The following is a 16,662-nucleotide window of genomic DNA, read 5'->3' on the forward strand; positions in this document are numbered from 1 at the left end:
TCTACTCATGGGTGCTGGTTTTCTGCAGCCTTGAAAACACTGAGATGTAAAAATCTTTCATATCTTTGTCATTTTATAGTCAAAACCCCTCATTGTTAAAACTTGATTACTGCTGCTATTGAGCTTCTCTTATGTTTATTGACCTTTGGTGTTTCTTTGGTGTCCTATGCTTTTATTTTACTGTTGGGATATCCTTTTTAAATTTGTTGTAAACTCTTTCTTTATTAGACATTTAAGCTGCTTCTTTGTTTTTTGGTCTTGAATTTCACAAGTAATTTATGCTGTCAACTTTGAAATGTCACACTTATTACTCTGATTATCTTTTATTAAGTACATTAAAAAAGAATAGAATATTAAGCTCATTTTGTTAAAATAACATGGTAATTCCCTGTCTGATGAGTTGGTGATTTTATATTGAAAGGACTGTCATTATTTTTATGTAATTTGAATCCACTATCATTTTTATTGCTAATGATCTATAGTAATCAACTTCCCTTTAGCAAACAGTTACATTCTCTCTCTTCTCTGTTTTGTCAGACTTAAATGTGACGTTCTTCTTACTGTTTAACCCGTCAGTCTATTCTTTTCCTAAAGCGATGGATTAGATTAGATTGAAACTTGTTTAACAATATGATAGTTCCTATAGAAAAGGGCTCACCTTTGAAAAAGTTAATTTTATTTTCCTCCTAAATGAAGAGTCCTCCAGGGTGAACTTCCAGAATTGTGTTGAGATAAAGGTGTGCTTTGGAAAGAACAGATTAAATTTTGTTGTAACAAATTAGGAGTTCAGCCACGTATTTTCTCTATTTTAATTCGTACTTTGTGTGCAGTGACAACTTGCTCTTGTTGAGTCAAGAGTCTTCAAAATTTATGATTACAAGGGAATTTTGTCCTGTTGATTGATTTAAAAAGATCTCACGAGAGTTTTTTGTTTTGGAGGCTTTTTTTTTTTTTTTTTTTAATGCGGTACGCGGGCCTCTCACTGTTGTGGCCTCTCCCGTTGCGGAGCACAGGCTCCGGACACGCAGGCTCAGCGGCCATGGCTCACGGGCCTAGCTGCTCCGTGGCACGTGGGATCCTCCCCGACCAGGGCATGAACCCGCGTCCCCTGCATCGGCAGGCGGACTCCCAACCACTGTGCCACCAGGGAAGCCCTGGAGGCTTTTTTTTAGGTGTGTATGGTTGTTTTGTGTTTGACACGCTACCGTATTTAAACACGTGAACTGAAACAGCATGGCTTTTGTATACAGTATGTAATACTGTTGACTATAGTCATTATTTAGCTTTAGCTTTGGGGATTTTGAGTTGGTTCTTACCTAATAATGGTAGTTTAGTGAAACCATGCTGCATCTGCCACTTGGACCTGGGAACTAGTAGATCATTCTGAGATATTCTGGTTGGCTTCTTTACACTCTACTCTGGGCACTGTATTTACAAAGTGTAGTAGCTGATATTAAGAGTTTGGTATTACTGGTGGTTCATCCCTGTTTTCCTAGGAAGTAGGGGTCAGGAATAAATTAGTAAAGATCAATTTAGAATTCTCATCCACAAACATGGTAGCCTAAGTTTTAAGCTAAATTTAACCAAAACTATATAATTTTTCCTAACTCTGTTTAATTCCCAAGATTTGTTCTTGCATTTTGAAAGTGGGGAGGAGGGAGTGGCTTAATGAAGTCTCTGTAGCTACTGTTTCTCATTGATCCCATCCATGCCAATTAGAGTCAAAGAGAGAGTGATTAATGTAGGAATTTGTATTTGGTCATTTTAGAATTAGCTAGAATAATGTTAAGATTGTAACATGTTAAGGAATACTATAGAATGTGGAATAAATTTAGTTAAGAGTACAAGCTCTGGAGCCTGACCTTATGTTAGTTTTGAGATTATAGGCAAGTTATTTTAACCTCATCTAAGCCCACCCTTCTCATCTGTAAAGTTGGTTTATAATGGTGCCTATCTCACAGAATTTTGAGTATTAAATATATTAATGGCTATTAAGTACCTGGCATAGTGCATTGTGCTTGTCAAATGGTAGTTGTTGTTGCAGTCTTCTGCTGCTTATAATCCTGCAATTTAAAAACATACGTTTATCTGTTTCTGAATGTGTGTAAGATTATTTATCTTTGATTAACCACTACCTACTTTAAGTTCAATCATAGTAAAGAGCATTGCTGAAGATATTCTGCTTCATTTCAAGATTCAGTTTAAGCAAGTGTACACATATAAATAAATCAAAAGGGAACCTTTTGCTAATAAGCAAATAGGCATTTTAGCATGATGGTTGCTTTTGATAAGGGACTAAAATTCATATAAAATTTTTATGGTCATTACAGGTGATAGTTTATTGTAGAAATAACTTTCATGACTTAAAACAACATTACTCACTTGCACTTAAAAGATTTTAATAACTTTGGCATGGTATTTTGTTTTTCTACATCTTGTGTTCTGGTTCTATTCTAAAGCAAAAGACTAAAAGAAGTCGTAGTTTGGTGTTCCAAGTCTTTAGAAATTGAATGTGACCTTGCTTAACAGCTGTTCTCATTTTTGGTGGCATAAAACTCCACTGTAACATTGAGGTTTTGAGAACAGAAGTAATGACTACTTTGTAGGCTTTCTTAAATTTATGTAGATAATATAGTGGGCCTCTTCTCCCAGGATCAGACTCAGTAGAGCCTAAAAAACATTTCTGTGTGTGTAAATCCTGTTCTGCTCTATTTGACATAATTTAGATTACTTTTTACCTAGCAGCGTCCTCTGTTTTCATCCTCTCAACATATATGTGATTTCTGTATTGACTCCACAGATTAAAAGATCTTTTTCATTTGTAGATGTTTACCTGCCCATGAGTCTTTAACAATGACAGTCTGTTTTTCTGTAGACCCACTTTCTGTAGACCTGCTCACCATCCCATCCTATAGTTGGCTTTATTTAAACAGTGAAAACCTAAGGGACCTAATATATGTCCATGAAAACCTACAATTACTGATAATGAATGGCAGGACAAAATACAACATAATCTTTGAGGCTGGCTTGTTTTTGTTTTTGATTTTTGAATCTTTTACTCGAGAAAATTAATTGGAGCCCAATATACAATCACTTATAGGTTTAGATTTACTATTCTAAATTGATTAGGTGTGAGAGCCTTTAAAATCCAGGTGTATTAACACACCTAATTAACTAATATATTAAGTAGAGGTAGTTCCCTGTGTCTATATGGAAATTAGCTAATTTATTTGATTTAAAATATTCAAATGGTTTTAATCACTTTGGAGTCTATTTTTTCCGAGTGAGTTTTACATTAACCACTGACGGTTAATGGAAATGTAATCTTGTATTTAGTTCTCATAATAACAAATACGCTAAACAGTTAGGGCGTTTAATTAATTGAGGGAAAACCAGTGTACGTCAGAAGAGGTCGTAAAAGAGAAATGAAAGTTGATTTTCAAATAAATATACAGTAAATTTTAGGCCAGAGGTTTCTGTTAGTGGACCTCAGACCCTTAGAAGTGGCAAGAGGTAGATAGGTTGCTGAGTTGTAATTGCAAAAGACAATGAGTTAATACATTTCATTAAACATTGTCTAAAGGGAGATAATATCAGTATTTCATATATGTGCACAACTATTTTCCAAGTATGTGAAGATGTTTGATTGATAAAATACAAATTGTTTAAAAAAGTGCCATTCATAGTAGCTTTAAATCATCATTGTTTCAGAGTATAAATAGTGAAAGCACAGTTATTCTGTTTTCGATGTTCAGAGGGCATTCTTAAAATTCAGGGCATTGGAAACTTTTTGTGCTAGGATAACAATTGATTTCTCTAGTTTATAACTAATGATTAGGTTATGATATATAATAACAAGGCCTGTAATGTGAAGTATTGTAGAGATGATGCTGTTTTGCAATTTTACCAAAAAAATTGTGCTCTGAACATTGGTCTATAACAACATTTTCTATGTGAGCAGTGGTATTTATATATTTTTCTTTTGCTAGACTGAACTTTTTAGGGGAAGAGAATAGATCTTACCACTGTATTTCTCTCTCTTTTAAAAAAATCTTTATTGGAGTGTAATTGCTTCACAATACTGTGTTAGTTTCTGTTATACATCAAAGTGAATCAGCCATATGCAGACGTATGTCCCCATATCCCCTCCCTCTTTTTTCTTTTCTTTTTTGCGGTACGCGGGCCTCGCACTGCTGTGACCTCTCCCGCTGCGGCCGGATGCGCAGGCCCAGCGGCCACAGCCCACGGGCCCAGCCGCTCCGCGGCATGCGGGATCCCCCCGGACCGGGGCACAAACCCGCGTCCCCTGCATCGGCAGGTGGACTCCCAACCACTGTGCCACCAGGGAAGCCCTCCCCTCCCTCTTGAGCCTCCCTCCCGTCCTTCCTATCCCACCCCTCTAGGTCATCTAGGGAGGGCAAAAAGCCTTATGCTGAAATGTTAAGTGAATGAATGAATGAAAAAAAATGTGTTTGCATTTAAGGTTTTGAAGTAAAACAGTCCTAAAAATTAGCTTTTATTGTTCTTTCTTTTGACACAGTCTGGAGACTTATCGTATTTGTTAGGAATGAGAGTGGATTTCCCTTAGTCCTAAACCATTGGATTGGTCTTCTGTGGACTAGGGCAAGGATTTTTGAAGAGCCAGGGCTTTGGGGGCTATGAGTAATGGTTCTGAAGGCTCTGAGTATTTAGGGCAAGCTAAAGGAGTGGGATGTTAACTATTTGAACCCCTATCCTTTTTTTATTTTGGGGGGTGGCCCCAATTTCTGTTTTACCACTAGTTGTTTCTTATCCAGGCCTCTTCCCTGACATTCTCTAGAACTTTATTGCTGGAAGGATGATCACCAGACCAGCAGCACACTAGTAGTCTTGGGAGGTTTTTAGAAATGCTGAATCTCATGCTTCACTCTAGGTCTGCTGAATTAGCATCTGTATTTTAACAAGATCCCTAGAAGAGTATATGTTCATTACAGTTGAGATGTGCTAGTCTAGAATACATTCTCCAACTTTTTCAAGCCCTAAGTTGTTATTTTTTAAATGCCCAATAAAAAGTGTAAAACTGTTTTCAACTACTGTCTTTTTGTGCTGTTTGTTTAGATTTTGTGAAGAATGATAAAAATCAGTTTTGTGGTGAATCTTGAGACTTAAAATAAAAATGATATATATTAGAGAGAGAGAAAAAATAGTTACATGGTATGCTGGACATTTTACCACAGGAACAAAAAGAGAATGGGAATTTTGATGTACGATGTTGACTTACTAGGAGGTGGAGCAGACAGACTGGTTACTTACCAACAGGACATGACTTTGCAAAATGCTTCCGTTTCATAATAACCAGCAGGCTGGACTGGCAAGGAGGCTGTCAAGAGTGGAGGATCAACCAGGAAACATACCTTTTTTTTGACCAACACATTCTCAAGATTGGTTTAGGAAGGGACTGCTGGAAGCTAAGGGGCAAGGAAGAGGGCTTGTGCTTTTGTTTGCTCTGGAGGAGGGGTTTGGATCTTGTAGGACTCAGAAGGCTTTGGGGAAAATAAACATTTCCCATAAAATGCTGTTTGCCCTTTATTTCCTCACCTTCCATTTGACTTCTCTATTTCCCGTAGACCCTACTGTCACTTAATCACCGATAGTTGTTTTTAAGCCAGCAGCTCTTTCCCCAGCCACGCCTTCGCCTTCTATTTGCATTGCAGTTTCCTGGAGTTCCCATCCTTCACCTACACCTGTGATTCTCAGGTGGGGGAGTTTTGTCCCCCGACTCCTGCAGAACATCAAAGATAGTTTTGGTGTCACGACCGGGGCAGATGCTGCTCATCGTCCTGCAGTGGGCCACGACAGCCCTCCTCAGCAAAGAATTATCCAGAGTCTGTAGTGCTGCGTTTGGGAAACCCCAACCTGGATTATCGTCAGAGACCATTGATTTATCTACCTATTTCCAGTTTAATTCTCATTCACAAGCTTTCAAGAGTTCCCCATTGCCCACGGAGTGAAGTCCAAACTCCTTGGCATAGGATACAAGACAATTCGTGGTTTTTTATTGCTTTCAAGCCTCCTCTTTCACTCTCAAGTTTGGCCCTCTACTAATGATAGACTGAAAACTTGTAGTTTTCCCTTAATTGACAACAGAGTGCCTGTATGCCTATACATGTGCATTTTTCCTAACCTACAAATACATCTTTCTCTCCCACTCACTCTGGTTTTGTTTTGTTTTGTTTCCTATCTAGACACTTGCTTTAACACTGCTCAGGCATTCATCTTCTCTGTGAAGCCTTCTTTGCCTCTGTTCAATTGGTACCTTGATTATATATGCATTTTTCATATCACAGTGAGTGTGTTCTGTTCTCATGACTTTGTTAACCACTAGGTTATGTCCTCTTTTGGAGGGAAAGGTGTGTGTTTTATTCATCATTGCATTCCAGGTACTTAGAACAGTTCTTGATACAAAGTAGGCTCTCATGTTTAGTTGAAAATACATTTTTCCTTCAAGGAATAAATAATAGTTCAGATAATTTGGAAATTAGCTTTGACATGAGATTTTACCATAATTTACATTCTGTGCAATGAGACTTCTATCTGTAATCTTTTTGGCTCACCATCATGCTCTGTGTTGCTCCCATCTCTTTACAGATGTCATTTGTCTTCTCTTGCTTATAATGGTATTTAAATGGTATTGATACCTTAGGTCTTTTCATTCAGTATCACATAGAAAGTTTTACTTTTGCATTGGACTTTAGTCTCTGGCTATTTATTGAAGAAACTTAAATCTGTAGCGGCACAAGTTTGGGGATCTCTTCTACCTAAGAGGAAAGGTCTTGGGCTAATTATAGGTTTTGGGGGTGATGGGGAGGAGGGAGAGGAATAGTGAATTCCTTTTTGGAAAAACAAACATATAATGAGAGCTGCTGGGGTGGGAGAATTATACACTGGATTTATTTAAAACCTTTTTTTCTATGTTGCTTAATGTACTACCATGAGAATAAATTTCACTAAGGTAATAATTGGCTCAAAAACAAGTCTGGATTTGTGAAGGCTCTAAATAACAGAAGAACATTTAAAGCAATAATTTTCTTGCTTTCAAATGTATGACTAGAAATTAGGTGTCCATATATATATAGAACCTATTGGACATGTTGTGATTTTGTTTAAATAAATACTCTTTGATGTGTTGAACTTTTTTGATAGGATCATGTTTAGCCCAGACGTTTTCTAAAATACAAATTTTAAATTAGTGAAGGCTTAATTAAGGCTATATTATTTTTGCTATATGTCAGAGCCTTATACTTGTGAGCTATGTTATTAAAAATAACTTGCTTTAAAATGTTTTCATCTGTAATTTGGTTCTAAAGGGTATATTTCTATTCTCATTCACAAAAGTTGCTTGTGATGTAGACACAGAGTAATCGAATTGGTTCAAGGTTGCATAGAGGTGGAAATATTTTAGCTTCATGAAACTTTACCCACTGCTATAATTATCGGATAGATGGGTAATCTAGTTTCGTTTCTCATGCAAGTTTAATTTTTGAAGAAGGTTAATTTCAACTATTTGCTTCAGCAATCTTAAGACAGAACAATGAGTAAACATAGATTTTCTTATTTTAGATCTTAAATTAGATACCTTCCCAAGAATGTATCAGTATTCCTTAAAGGGAAAAAATATATACAGATTCCCTTTAAGATGCAATTTAGTACAAATTTGCTATAATTAAGAGAAGTAAAATGGTGGAAACTGTTCATTAACCTTCATGTATGAAAAAATCCCTGCCAACCACTTTTAAGATTGTTTACTAACTTTATTATAATATTAGCCAATGAATCTGTGCTTTTATTAGGCTACTTAGTATCAATCTGTTCAAACTACTGAGATTTATAAGACCAATGAAATTTGTGTATTTTTTTGTCTGAGATTGTTGTTTTTCATTGAGTACAAGTTTCACTGAGTACAATGCCTGTTTAAGATAGATCAATTTGTACTCTGCCCTAATGGGCATAGAATTTTAAAAATTAAAAAAAAATCCATTCCTTGAAATTAGCTGCTGCTTCTAAGTGGAGTGGTTCTCAGTAGGAAATAAGGTAGTGAGATGGGGAGGAGAAAAAGATATATAGTGTGAAGAAATTTTTTTACCTGTATTTTGTGCCCTTGAAGCCATTTCTTCATATTGCAGTGAGAATAGGTAAGTGCCAGTGGAAAAATATTTGCAAAGCATTTACTTTGCTGATAAGTTAATTTCTGTTCACTAAACTCAGATTATAATGTATTTCACTAAAACAGTTGTTGTTTTATGTAATACTGTTGTTAGGACTATGGGTTATTTTGGAGGTGTGTGCGTACTGGGGGTGGGGATGGGGAATGGGGGGTGGTGCTAAGGACATTAGAGGGAGTGTCTTAGAAATTTTACTTGTTTCCTATTCCACCATTCTTGATATCTTCTGTATGTTAGTTATGTTAGCTTAGGTTAGTATGGGGGATGTTAGGAGTGGCCTGGTTTCTTTCCTTCTTTTTCCTAGCCAAGGAAGTATCGCCTGGGGATGCTGGAGGAGAGGCTAGTTCCGATGGGATCAAAGGCACGAAAAGCAAAGAACCCTATTGGCTGCCTTGCTGACAGGTGTAAATCAGGAGTACCCATCAATATGGTTTGGTGGAACAGAATCACAGAAAACAATTTACAGGTAAAAATAATTTTATTAGACATTTTTGAAAAGTGAATATTTTGGCTGCTTTCTGTGTCTGTGTGGGGTGGTGTGTATGAGATTGGATGACTTAGCTGATACACTTAGGTTTTTTGTTTTCTTGTTTTTTTTTTTTTAAATCAAAGTAAGATTAGTGGCCCATTCACTAACTAAATGATTTTGTTTTGTGGCTTTTTTTTGAACTTTCTCTGCTTGTAGTATATTTTCCTATTCTTCCATTTAATTTAGTTTTTCCCTTTTGGATTTTGTTTATAGTTAAGTTTAATTATTTTTAATACACAAAGTTGTACTACATTAAAAAGTCATATAAAATTTATTACAGAAAATCTCATTTATTTGGAGTCTGAGCAATAGAAAGCTCCACATGTTGTCTTTCTGTACATTTTTACTAGGAGATAAAAATTGTATGTAAACTTGTCAAGTGTTGGCTGTAAAACCAACTACAATAGTATGTTGTCTTAGAGTTATTATACATTTCAGTCTTTGCATTATCTGTGCTAATGAAAATGAATTTTTATAACTCAAAGGCTAGCTTTTGTATGACTCTGAATCTGAAGTACTTACAAAATAATTTGAATTATATTCCATTTTAATTTGGATTATAATTATTATAGTCTCATTTAAAGAAATTGGTAATTGTATAAAATAGCTCTGTTGACCAAAATTTCAGTTTAGCTGGAAGTAGAATATCTTTCATCCCAAACTTTCTGAGTACATTGGTATTTTTTTAATATATTGCTAGCCAAAAGCCTATAACCCCACATACACATATCACACACAGAAAAGATATAACAGAGTCAACAATTGGTTTTATTTCTGTCAGCAACTTTGTATTATGAAGGGGTTCCACAGTATTTTGATCTGTTTACTGTCAATGCCATAGCAGTATCTGTGTTACCTTGGGCACAGAAATAAAAAAGTTATTCCCAAAATACTGCAAAACATGTTATTTGTCTCAACTGAAAATTTCATAGTATTTTTCTAAATATAAGGAAAAACAGGGAAATGGAGGGGGGTGGTCCACATAATCAAATACTTAAAATTTCCCTGGAAAGTTTGGGATATGTCCATTACGAATAAGAATTCATAATGGACATATCCTTTATGAAGAATGTGTACTGAATTCTTCTTTTTGAGATCAGGAGAGAGGTTTGATGTGGATTGTTAGAATTATTTTCCAGTTTTAAAAAGAAAGTCTGAAAATAAATTGGGCTCCAGTTACGTAAGGACAGATACAGGTGGAAGTGAAAGTGCATGTAGGTTGCAGGGGAAACACGGATGATGCAGAGGTACGGCCACTTGACCGCCCCTCGTTGTCCCCCGTATCTCAGGGGCAGTTCCAAGGTACTTCTCTTTAGCATAGCTTGAAAAATCATTAGGTTCGTTTAAAGAATATATGCTAGGATTATGCTTTATTTTTAATTAAAAAGCTAATAATAGATTTGCATTCAGTGTGCTAAAGATTGAATTGATGCTGTCTGAATCTAATATTTCAAATACTAATATTATTTTGTGTTTCATATAATTCAAATAGTTCTTTTTTAAGGATGTAAGGAATGCCTTATTAGCTTGATGTGATGTTGGAGGGGCAAGAATGCCTTACACTATCAGTCATGTGTTGAAGCATTGAAAAATACCCACCCGGTGTCCATTACTGTCTTTGTGGATTCCTAAGTTGGGTACCTGATATTGTTTATTTAGAGCAAAGAGTATGTCAGTGCAATTTTCTTTTCTATTGGGGTTTTTATCTTTTTGTTGTATGAGAAAAGTAACTTATATAAGTCAATTCTGTACCTATGCCTTTTAATTTTGTATTATGTTTACCTTCAAATATTTTAAAGATTTTTCACATATAAAAATTTTAAAGGATTGTGTAGCCAGATATATTAATCTTTCCTGCTTCATTTGTTTCCTTTCCTTTAAAGCTTAGGTCTTCTCAATCCTAAGGTTAGAAAAATATTTATCTATATTTTATTTTAGTGATTATAGCTATGTTTCTTAAATGGTTACCTTGTGCCACGCACTGTGCTAAGCTCTTTACATGTATTGTCTCTTTTGGTCTCTTATGGGACAGTTGTTACTGTTAAATGAAGAAACATCTTCAGAGAAGCTAAGTAACCTTAAGGTTAAATGGTAGTCGGTAGAGGAACAGAACTTTGAACCCATGTTTGTCAGGCTTCAGAATCTCTTCACTTCTGTGTAACGTAGTTCTAGTTGTACTAGAGCTATGATTGATGTAATTGTCTAAATGGTTAACTGAACTTCTGTAGGACAACTTTTTTTGAGGATGAGAATGGGTATGTAGGTTTCCAGACATGGACTGTAGCTTATGCATAACTCCACAGTATTTGTAAGGTCAGTCTTTTTTCCTCATGATTCATCTTTTTTTTTTTCTCAGTGACATTTAACTGTCTCTCTTTCTGGAACTTTAAATATTTGTTTACACTGATTTCTTAATCTTGACCTAACATCTTTTTGGAAAACAAATTTTGGAAAAACAAGTTTTTCCACTTCTGAAAACAAAACCAAAAAACCCAAACAAACAACTAACTAACAAAAACCTTAAAACAACAACAGAAACTTTCTCTGAAAGTTTCTACCTGGATCATTCATAATTGCATTTATTCTCTTCAGTGCTGGATTTCTTTCAAGAGCCCTATGATTCCCAGCCTTTTAGTACTTAATAATCTTTTTATTAATTTTCTACCAAGAATCTTGTGATATGAAAGAGTCTGTCTGCTGAACACAGGACATTTGTAAAACAGTGATTCATGCTTTCATTCTAAAATATATAATATGCTAATTAGAGAATCAAAGAAATTTAATATTTTTCTTATATTGTGGAGGTAGCTTGGTGGAGGCCAAATTTATTTTTCATATGGCTGTTTGAAATATTGATCATTCCCATCTGGTCTCCATTACTACTTCTGTGGAGTTCCCACTTGGGGACCCTTGAAATAGATTCTAGTCTTTTCTCTGATTTCTTTACAACCCATTTATTCCTTCAGTGCTTGGAGTTTGGTGTTAGCAAAAATTTTGCTGGAAACAAATCCCAAAGCTTGTCAGAGGTCTCCTGAATCACCAAATCCAACAGTTTCATCCAGTACTTAATACTGCTGGCCACTTTTTTATTTGAAGCTCTTTCCTCATGCATTCTTGTTTCTTTGTTTGCTTGCCTATTTATTTATTTATTTATTATTGGCTGTGTTGTGTCTTCATTGCTTGCTCTAGTTGCTGCGAGCGGGGGCTACTCTTTGTTGAGGTGCACGGGCTTCTCATTGCGGTGGCTTCTCTTGTTGCAGAGCACGGGCTCTAGGCACGTGGGCTTCAGTAGTTGTGGCACACGGGCTCAGTAGTTGTGGCTCGCGGGCTCTAGAGCACAGGCTCAGTAGTTGGGGCACACGGGCTTAGTGGCTCCGCGGCATGTGGGATCTTCCCGGACCAGGGCTCAAACCCGTGTCCCCTGCATTGGCAGGCGGATTCTTAACCACGGCGCCACGAGGGAAGTCCCCACCACGCATTCTTGACTCTGTTTCATCCCTGCTCCTTGTGAGCTCCTGTTCTTGGCTCACTTGTTCTTTGCTTTCCCGTGTATGCCTAAGATTCTTAAATTTTTATTTCTTTTAGAACTGTCTTCTCAGTTCAAGACCCAGATCTTTCATGCCTTCTGGTATCTTTGCATGTAGATGTATATCCCTCTATCACTACAAATTTGGCAAGTCTAGAACTCAGTGTATTTTTCTCTTCTCCAAATCTACTGCTTCTTTTATATTCTCTTTATATTCCTTCTTTAGTTAATGGCTTTATCATCTTCCCGGTCACTGCGAGTACATAGCTTCATTTCTTCCCTGTCTTCTCCCATATTCTACCATTTATTATGAAAAGGAAACTACTGAGGTTTGACTACCCATTAATTGAAAGATGATACATTGGACAATTTACATTTGCCATCATATTAAGGCTCTACCACAATAGTGACATATTAGCCCCATTTGAAAAATACGGAAATTGCCATTTAGACAAGGCTTATTGTTCCTACGTGGTAGAGCTGGGATTCCAGATCTATTAAATTTTATATCCTGAGATTTTCCTGCTATATTGTCTGCCTCTAATCCCCATTCTTTAAAATTCCACGGTATCTTTTTATCCTTTCCTTTCCTTTCCTTTTTCTTTCTTTTTGTTTTTAAACATAACTGACATATATACCCTCAGTGTATCTTCTGAATAATTTTTGTCACATCCCTTCAGGATCTGTTCAGCCTTTCTAGGGCTATCTCTCTTTAACTGTCCACATGTACTAAATTCTAATCATATGGAATCTTTTATACCTCATATAATATGAAATACATTGTCAGTTCTCTGTACCTTTTTATCTCTGTACCATTGTTAATAGAGCCTAAAAAAACTTTCTTCCCTTTTCCTTTTTTTTTAAAAATTTATTTTTATTTGATTTATTTTTTTTGGCTGCGTTGGGTCTTCGTTACAGCATGTGGGTTTTCTCTAGTTGTGGTAAGCGGGGGCTGCTGTTCTCTGTGGTGCATGGGCTTCTCATTGCTGTGGCTTCTCTTGTTGTGGAGTACAGCCTCTAAGTGCGCGGGCTTCAGTAGTTGTGGCTCGCAGGCTGTATAGTGCAAGCTCAGTAGTTGTGGTGCACGGGTTCAGTAGTTATGGCGCATGGGCTTAGTTGCTCCGCGGCATGTGGGATCTTCCTGGACCAGGGCTCGAACCCGTGTCTCCTGCATTGGCAGGTGGATTCTTAACCACTGTGCCACCGGGGAAGTCCCCCCTTTCCTTTGAGAGTAGCTCAAATGCTACCTTTTCTGTAAATACCTGCTCAAACACCTCAAAGAAAAAAAAGTTTGTTTTTTTTTTTTTACTCTTCACAATACTTAATGTTATTTCATTCTCTCTTATATTGGTTGTTTACCTGTCCTTTCCAACTGAATTGTAAAGACGTGTGACTAGGCGTGTGTTGTTTATTTTTGTACCCTTAAGGTATTCTGCTTGTCTCTAAATGTCATTGTATAATTTTATTTTCTTAGGCAATATGTGAAATTTGTGGTAGTTTATTTTAAGAATTTTATATATTTTGAAAAATTGATCATTGGTTGTCTGGGATTTATAGCCATCATATATTACTATTGTTTAGTTTAATTATCACAATTGATTTAGAACATAGGGTGGTGATTTCTTTTGAAATGTTAGACGATCTTCTCTTTTTCTTTTTTATTTCAAAATTTAACATTGTAGAACTATTCTTGATATTTTTCAGTCTTCTGAGCCTGGTACTAGTCTTATTTCTTGACAGTGTTATTATGTGACAAAGCTCCTCTGTTTTGTATTTTTCTCATGGTCTCAGTCTAAACACCGAGCAGGTGGTAGATGGAAGGTCACCTAAAACTCTGCATCAGCAGTTCTTTATTTCACTGAAGTGCAAGTTCACTTTCATCTTTCCTTAGTCTCTGCCCAGATGATTGCCCATTCCTCTGCCTGACCAATCTGCACGTGAATTTGAGATTTTACATTTGTTCTATGATTACGGCTCAAATGCCGTTCAGGATTGAACTGTTTTATCACCTACCTTATAGAATTATTGTGAAGATTCAGCTTTCTGTTTGAATCTATCATTTGTGTAGTAGATATTAAATAAATGTCCATTCCTCCAATTTGACCTCATCCCTCCTAAACTTGGTTTTTGTTTCTGTTTTTTTAGGGTGCTCTCAGTTATTTATACTCAGATGTGCATGGCATTGTGGTATATATGGAAAGAGGCAGTGACATTAAGTGTCTCTTAGGGGCTCTCATTTTAATGCTGACTCATTTGAATAGTTTAAAAAATTACTTTAAAAATGCGTTTTTTGAAGGGATAACAATGTGTTCCCATCCTTCATGTAACAATCAGATGTCAACTTGAATGAAAGGATGGGAAATGCATGGTTTTATAAACTTCTCAGAGTATTGCAGGTTAAGATGTACCTAAAAGTAATGACATGTTACATAAAGTCTTACTTATATATAAATATATATATTTATATATATAAAAGACTTTATGTAACATGTAAGTCTCATTTTGTCTTAGACCTTTGGAAATAGCGGAGTTATGAATCATAAATTATTAGTATTACTGTTGTTTTAGTTTACCTCCAGAGTGATGTAGATGAATGAGAACTGTTGGACTGTTGGGTGTATTAGGAGATTCATACTTGTTAACATCTCTTTTGATGGTGTTTTTCCCCCTTGTGGTCTGATTAAATGGCATTTCTTATAAGTATTTAATTTGTAAGAATGCTCACATTAAAATCTCTTGGCCCACAAATTCAGCTGTGAATTCTAGTTGCTTGTTACTGTTGCTTTTAAGATCCCAGGGAGGTTTTGGAAACTCACTGCATATCCTTCAGTCTTTAGTTAGTTACTGAATTTTGGTGTTATTTCAGGAGATTTCTAGTCTCTATGCCCCAGGAAATGAGGTCCTTTGGGCTTCAGATGGAGTGGATTGGAATTTATAAGAGTGAAGCTTCAGTCCATCTACTCAGGGTTCCTCAGGACTTTGAAAAGTTACAGAACTGTGGGGCAGCTAAAATGATATTACTATATAAGTTCTGATTTCTCACCCACAGCCCATCCCAGACCCTCTTCTTTTCTCCTCTTCTCTGCAGCTGCTATTCTAAACCTTTACCATTCACCTCAGACCTGTTCATCCCCTGTGTCACTTTTGAGTAAGAGACTTGTGTTCTTCAGAGGAGGGAAACAAGAGGTCATTGAGAATGAATTGCTTCATATGTTGGCTTTCTAACTATGCACAACATTTTCACTTACACCCTTTCCCACTATTTTTCCTTTGGTTGCAAACAAACAGGTGTTCCTTTACTATATCCTTCAGAACCTGTCTTTAGTCCCTCTAGCAATTTATTTCATTATTTATCCCTTTTCAGTTTTAGACAGTCTCTCCCTTGACATTGATGTCTTCTTCCTAGCTTGGTCTTCCAGTACCAAGGAGTGCTACATGAGGAAATATTCTGTGGTCAGTACATTTGGGAAACTGTGTGATACAATTTGAGAACTGCTTCCTGCTTGTTGCTAGTTCTTCACCTTTCATTCATCCCTTAAGTCCCAGCGTTTTACCTTTCACTTTCACCACTCTATTGAGACTCTTTTTGGTAAGCTTACCTAGCTACCAAAAGTCACAATTCTTACTTGACCTCTACTGCGTTTGACATTGTCGTCCGTTCCTCTTTCCTTGAAACTATTGTTCTCCTAGCTCTGAGACTGTTCTTTATTAGTCTCTTTCAGGGACCTCTTGTCCCTTGCCGTGCCCTCAGGAACTCTCCCAAGCTCTGTCCTTGACTCTCCTGTCTCTGCACACAGTGCCCCTAGGTGATCTCACTTATCTTCATTACTTCAGCTACTCGCTAGTCACATTTGACTCCTATATACACACACACACACACACACACACACACACACACACGCACGCACACACACTACCTGCTTCTGAACATCTTCATCTATATGGCGTAAGACTTTAAAAACTCAGTGTGTCTAAAATGAATACTATATCTTTTCCTTCAAACCTGTTCTTTCACTCACACACATCTGTACACACTTACTCACAGCTATATGCCCACTCTCTGTCTTGGTTATTGATATCACCCAGTTGTGAGTTCTTCATTCTTCCATCTTCCATATCTGCCACATTCTTTGGCCACTAAGATCTGTTGATTGTGCTACCTTGAAATTCTCTTCACTTTTGTTTTGTTTTGTTTTGTTTTGCGGTACGCGGGCCTCTCACTGCTGTGGCCTCTCCCGTTGCGGAGCACAGGCTCCGGACACGCAGGCCCAGCGGCCATGGCTCACGGACCCAGATGCTCTGTGGCATGTGGGATCCTCCCGGACCGGGCCACGAACCCGTGTCCCCTGCATCGGCAGGCGGACTCTTAACCACTGCGCCACCAGGGAAGCCCTCTCTTCACTTTT

At 36.9% G+C, this 16,662-nt stretch overlaps 1 protein-coding gene across 12 annotated transcripts in view; it reads left to right on the plus strand.

The window, feature by feature from the left end:
- Positions 1-16,662, plus strand: part of PAN3 (poly(A) specific ribonuclease subunit PAN3) — a 116,244-nt gene that overhangs the window by 20,833 nt on the left and 78,749 nt on the right. For 9 of the 12 annotated variants that reach the window (XR_012327538.1, XR_004523124.2, XM_019936813.3 and 6 more), the window contains one exon: positions 8,506-8,667. The exons of the other annotated variants lie outside the window; for them this stretch is intronic. Coding sequence is in view for 7 of the 9 variants with exons in the window: in XM_019936813.3 (XP_019792372.1) it covers positions 8,506-8,667 (162 nt within the window). In the remaining 2 variants the exon portion in view is untranslated. The remainder of the gene's footprint in view (positions 1-8,505; positions 8,668-16,662) is intronic. 12 annotated transcript variants of the gene reach the window in all.

This window comes from Tursiops truncatus, chromosome 18 (assembly GCF_011762595.2).
Source record: "Tursiops truncatus isolate mTurTru1 chromosome 18, mTurTru1.mat.Y, whole genome shotgun sequence".
Taxonomy (NCBI): Eukaryota; Metazoa; Chordata; class Mammalia; order Artiodactyla; family Delphinidae; genus Tursiops; species Tursiops truncatus.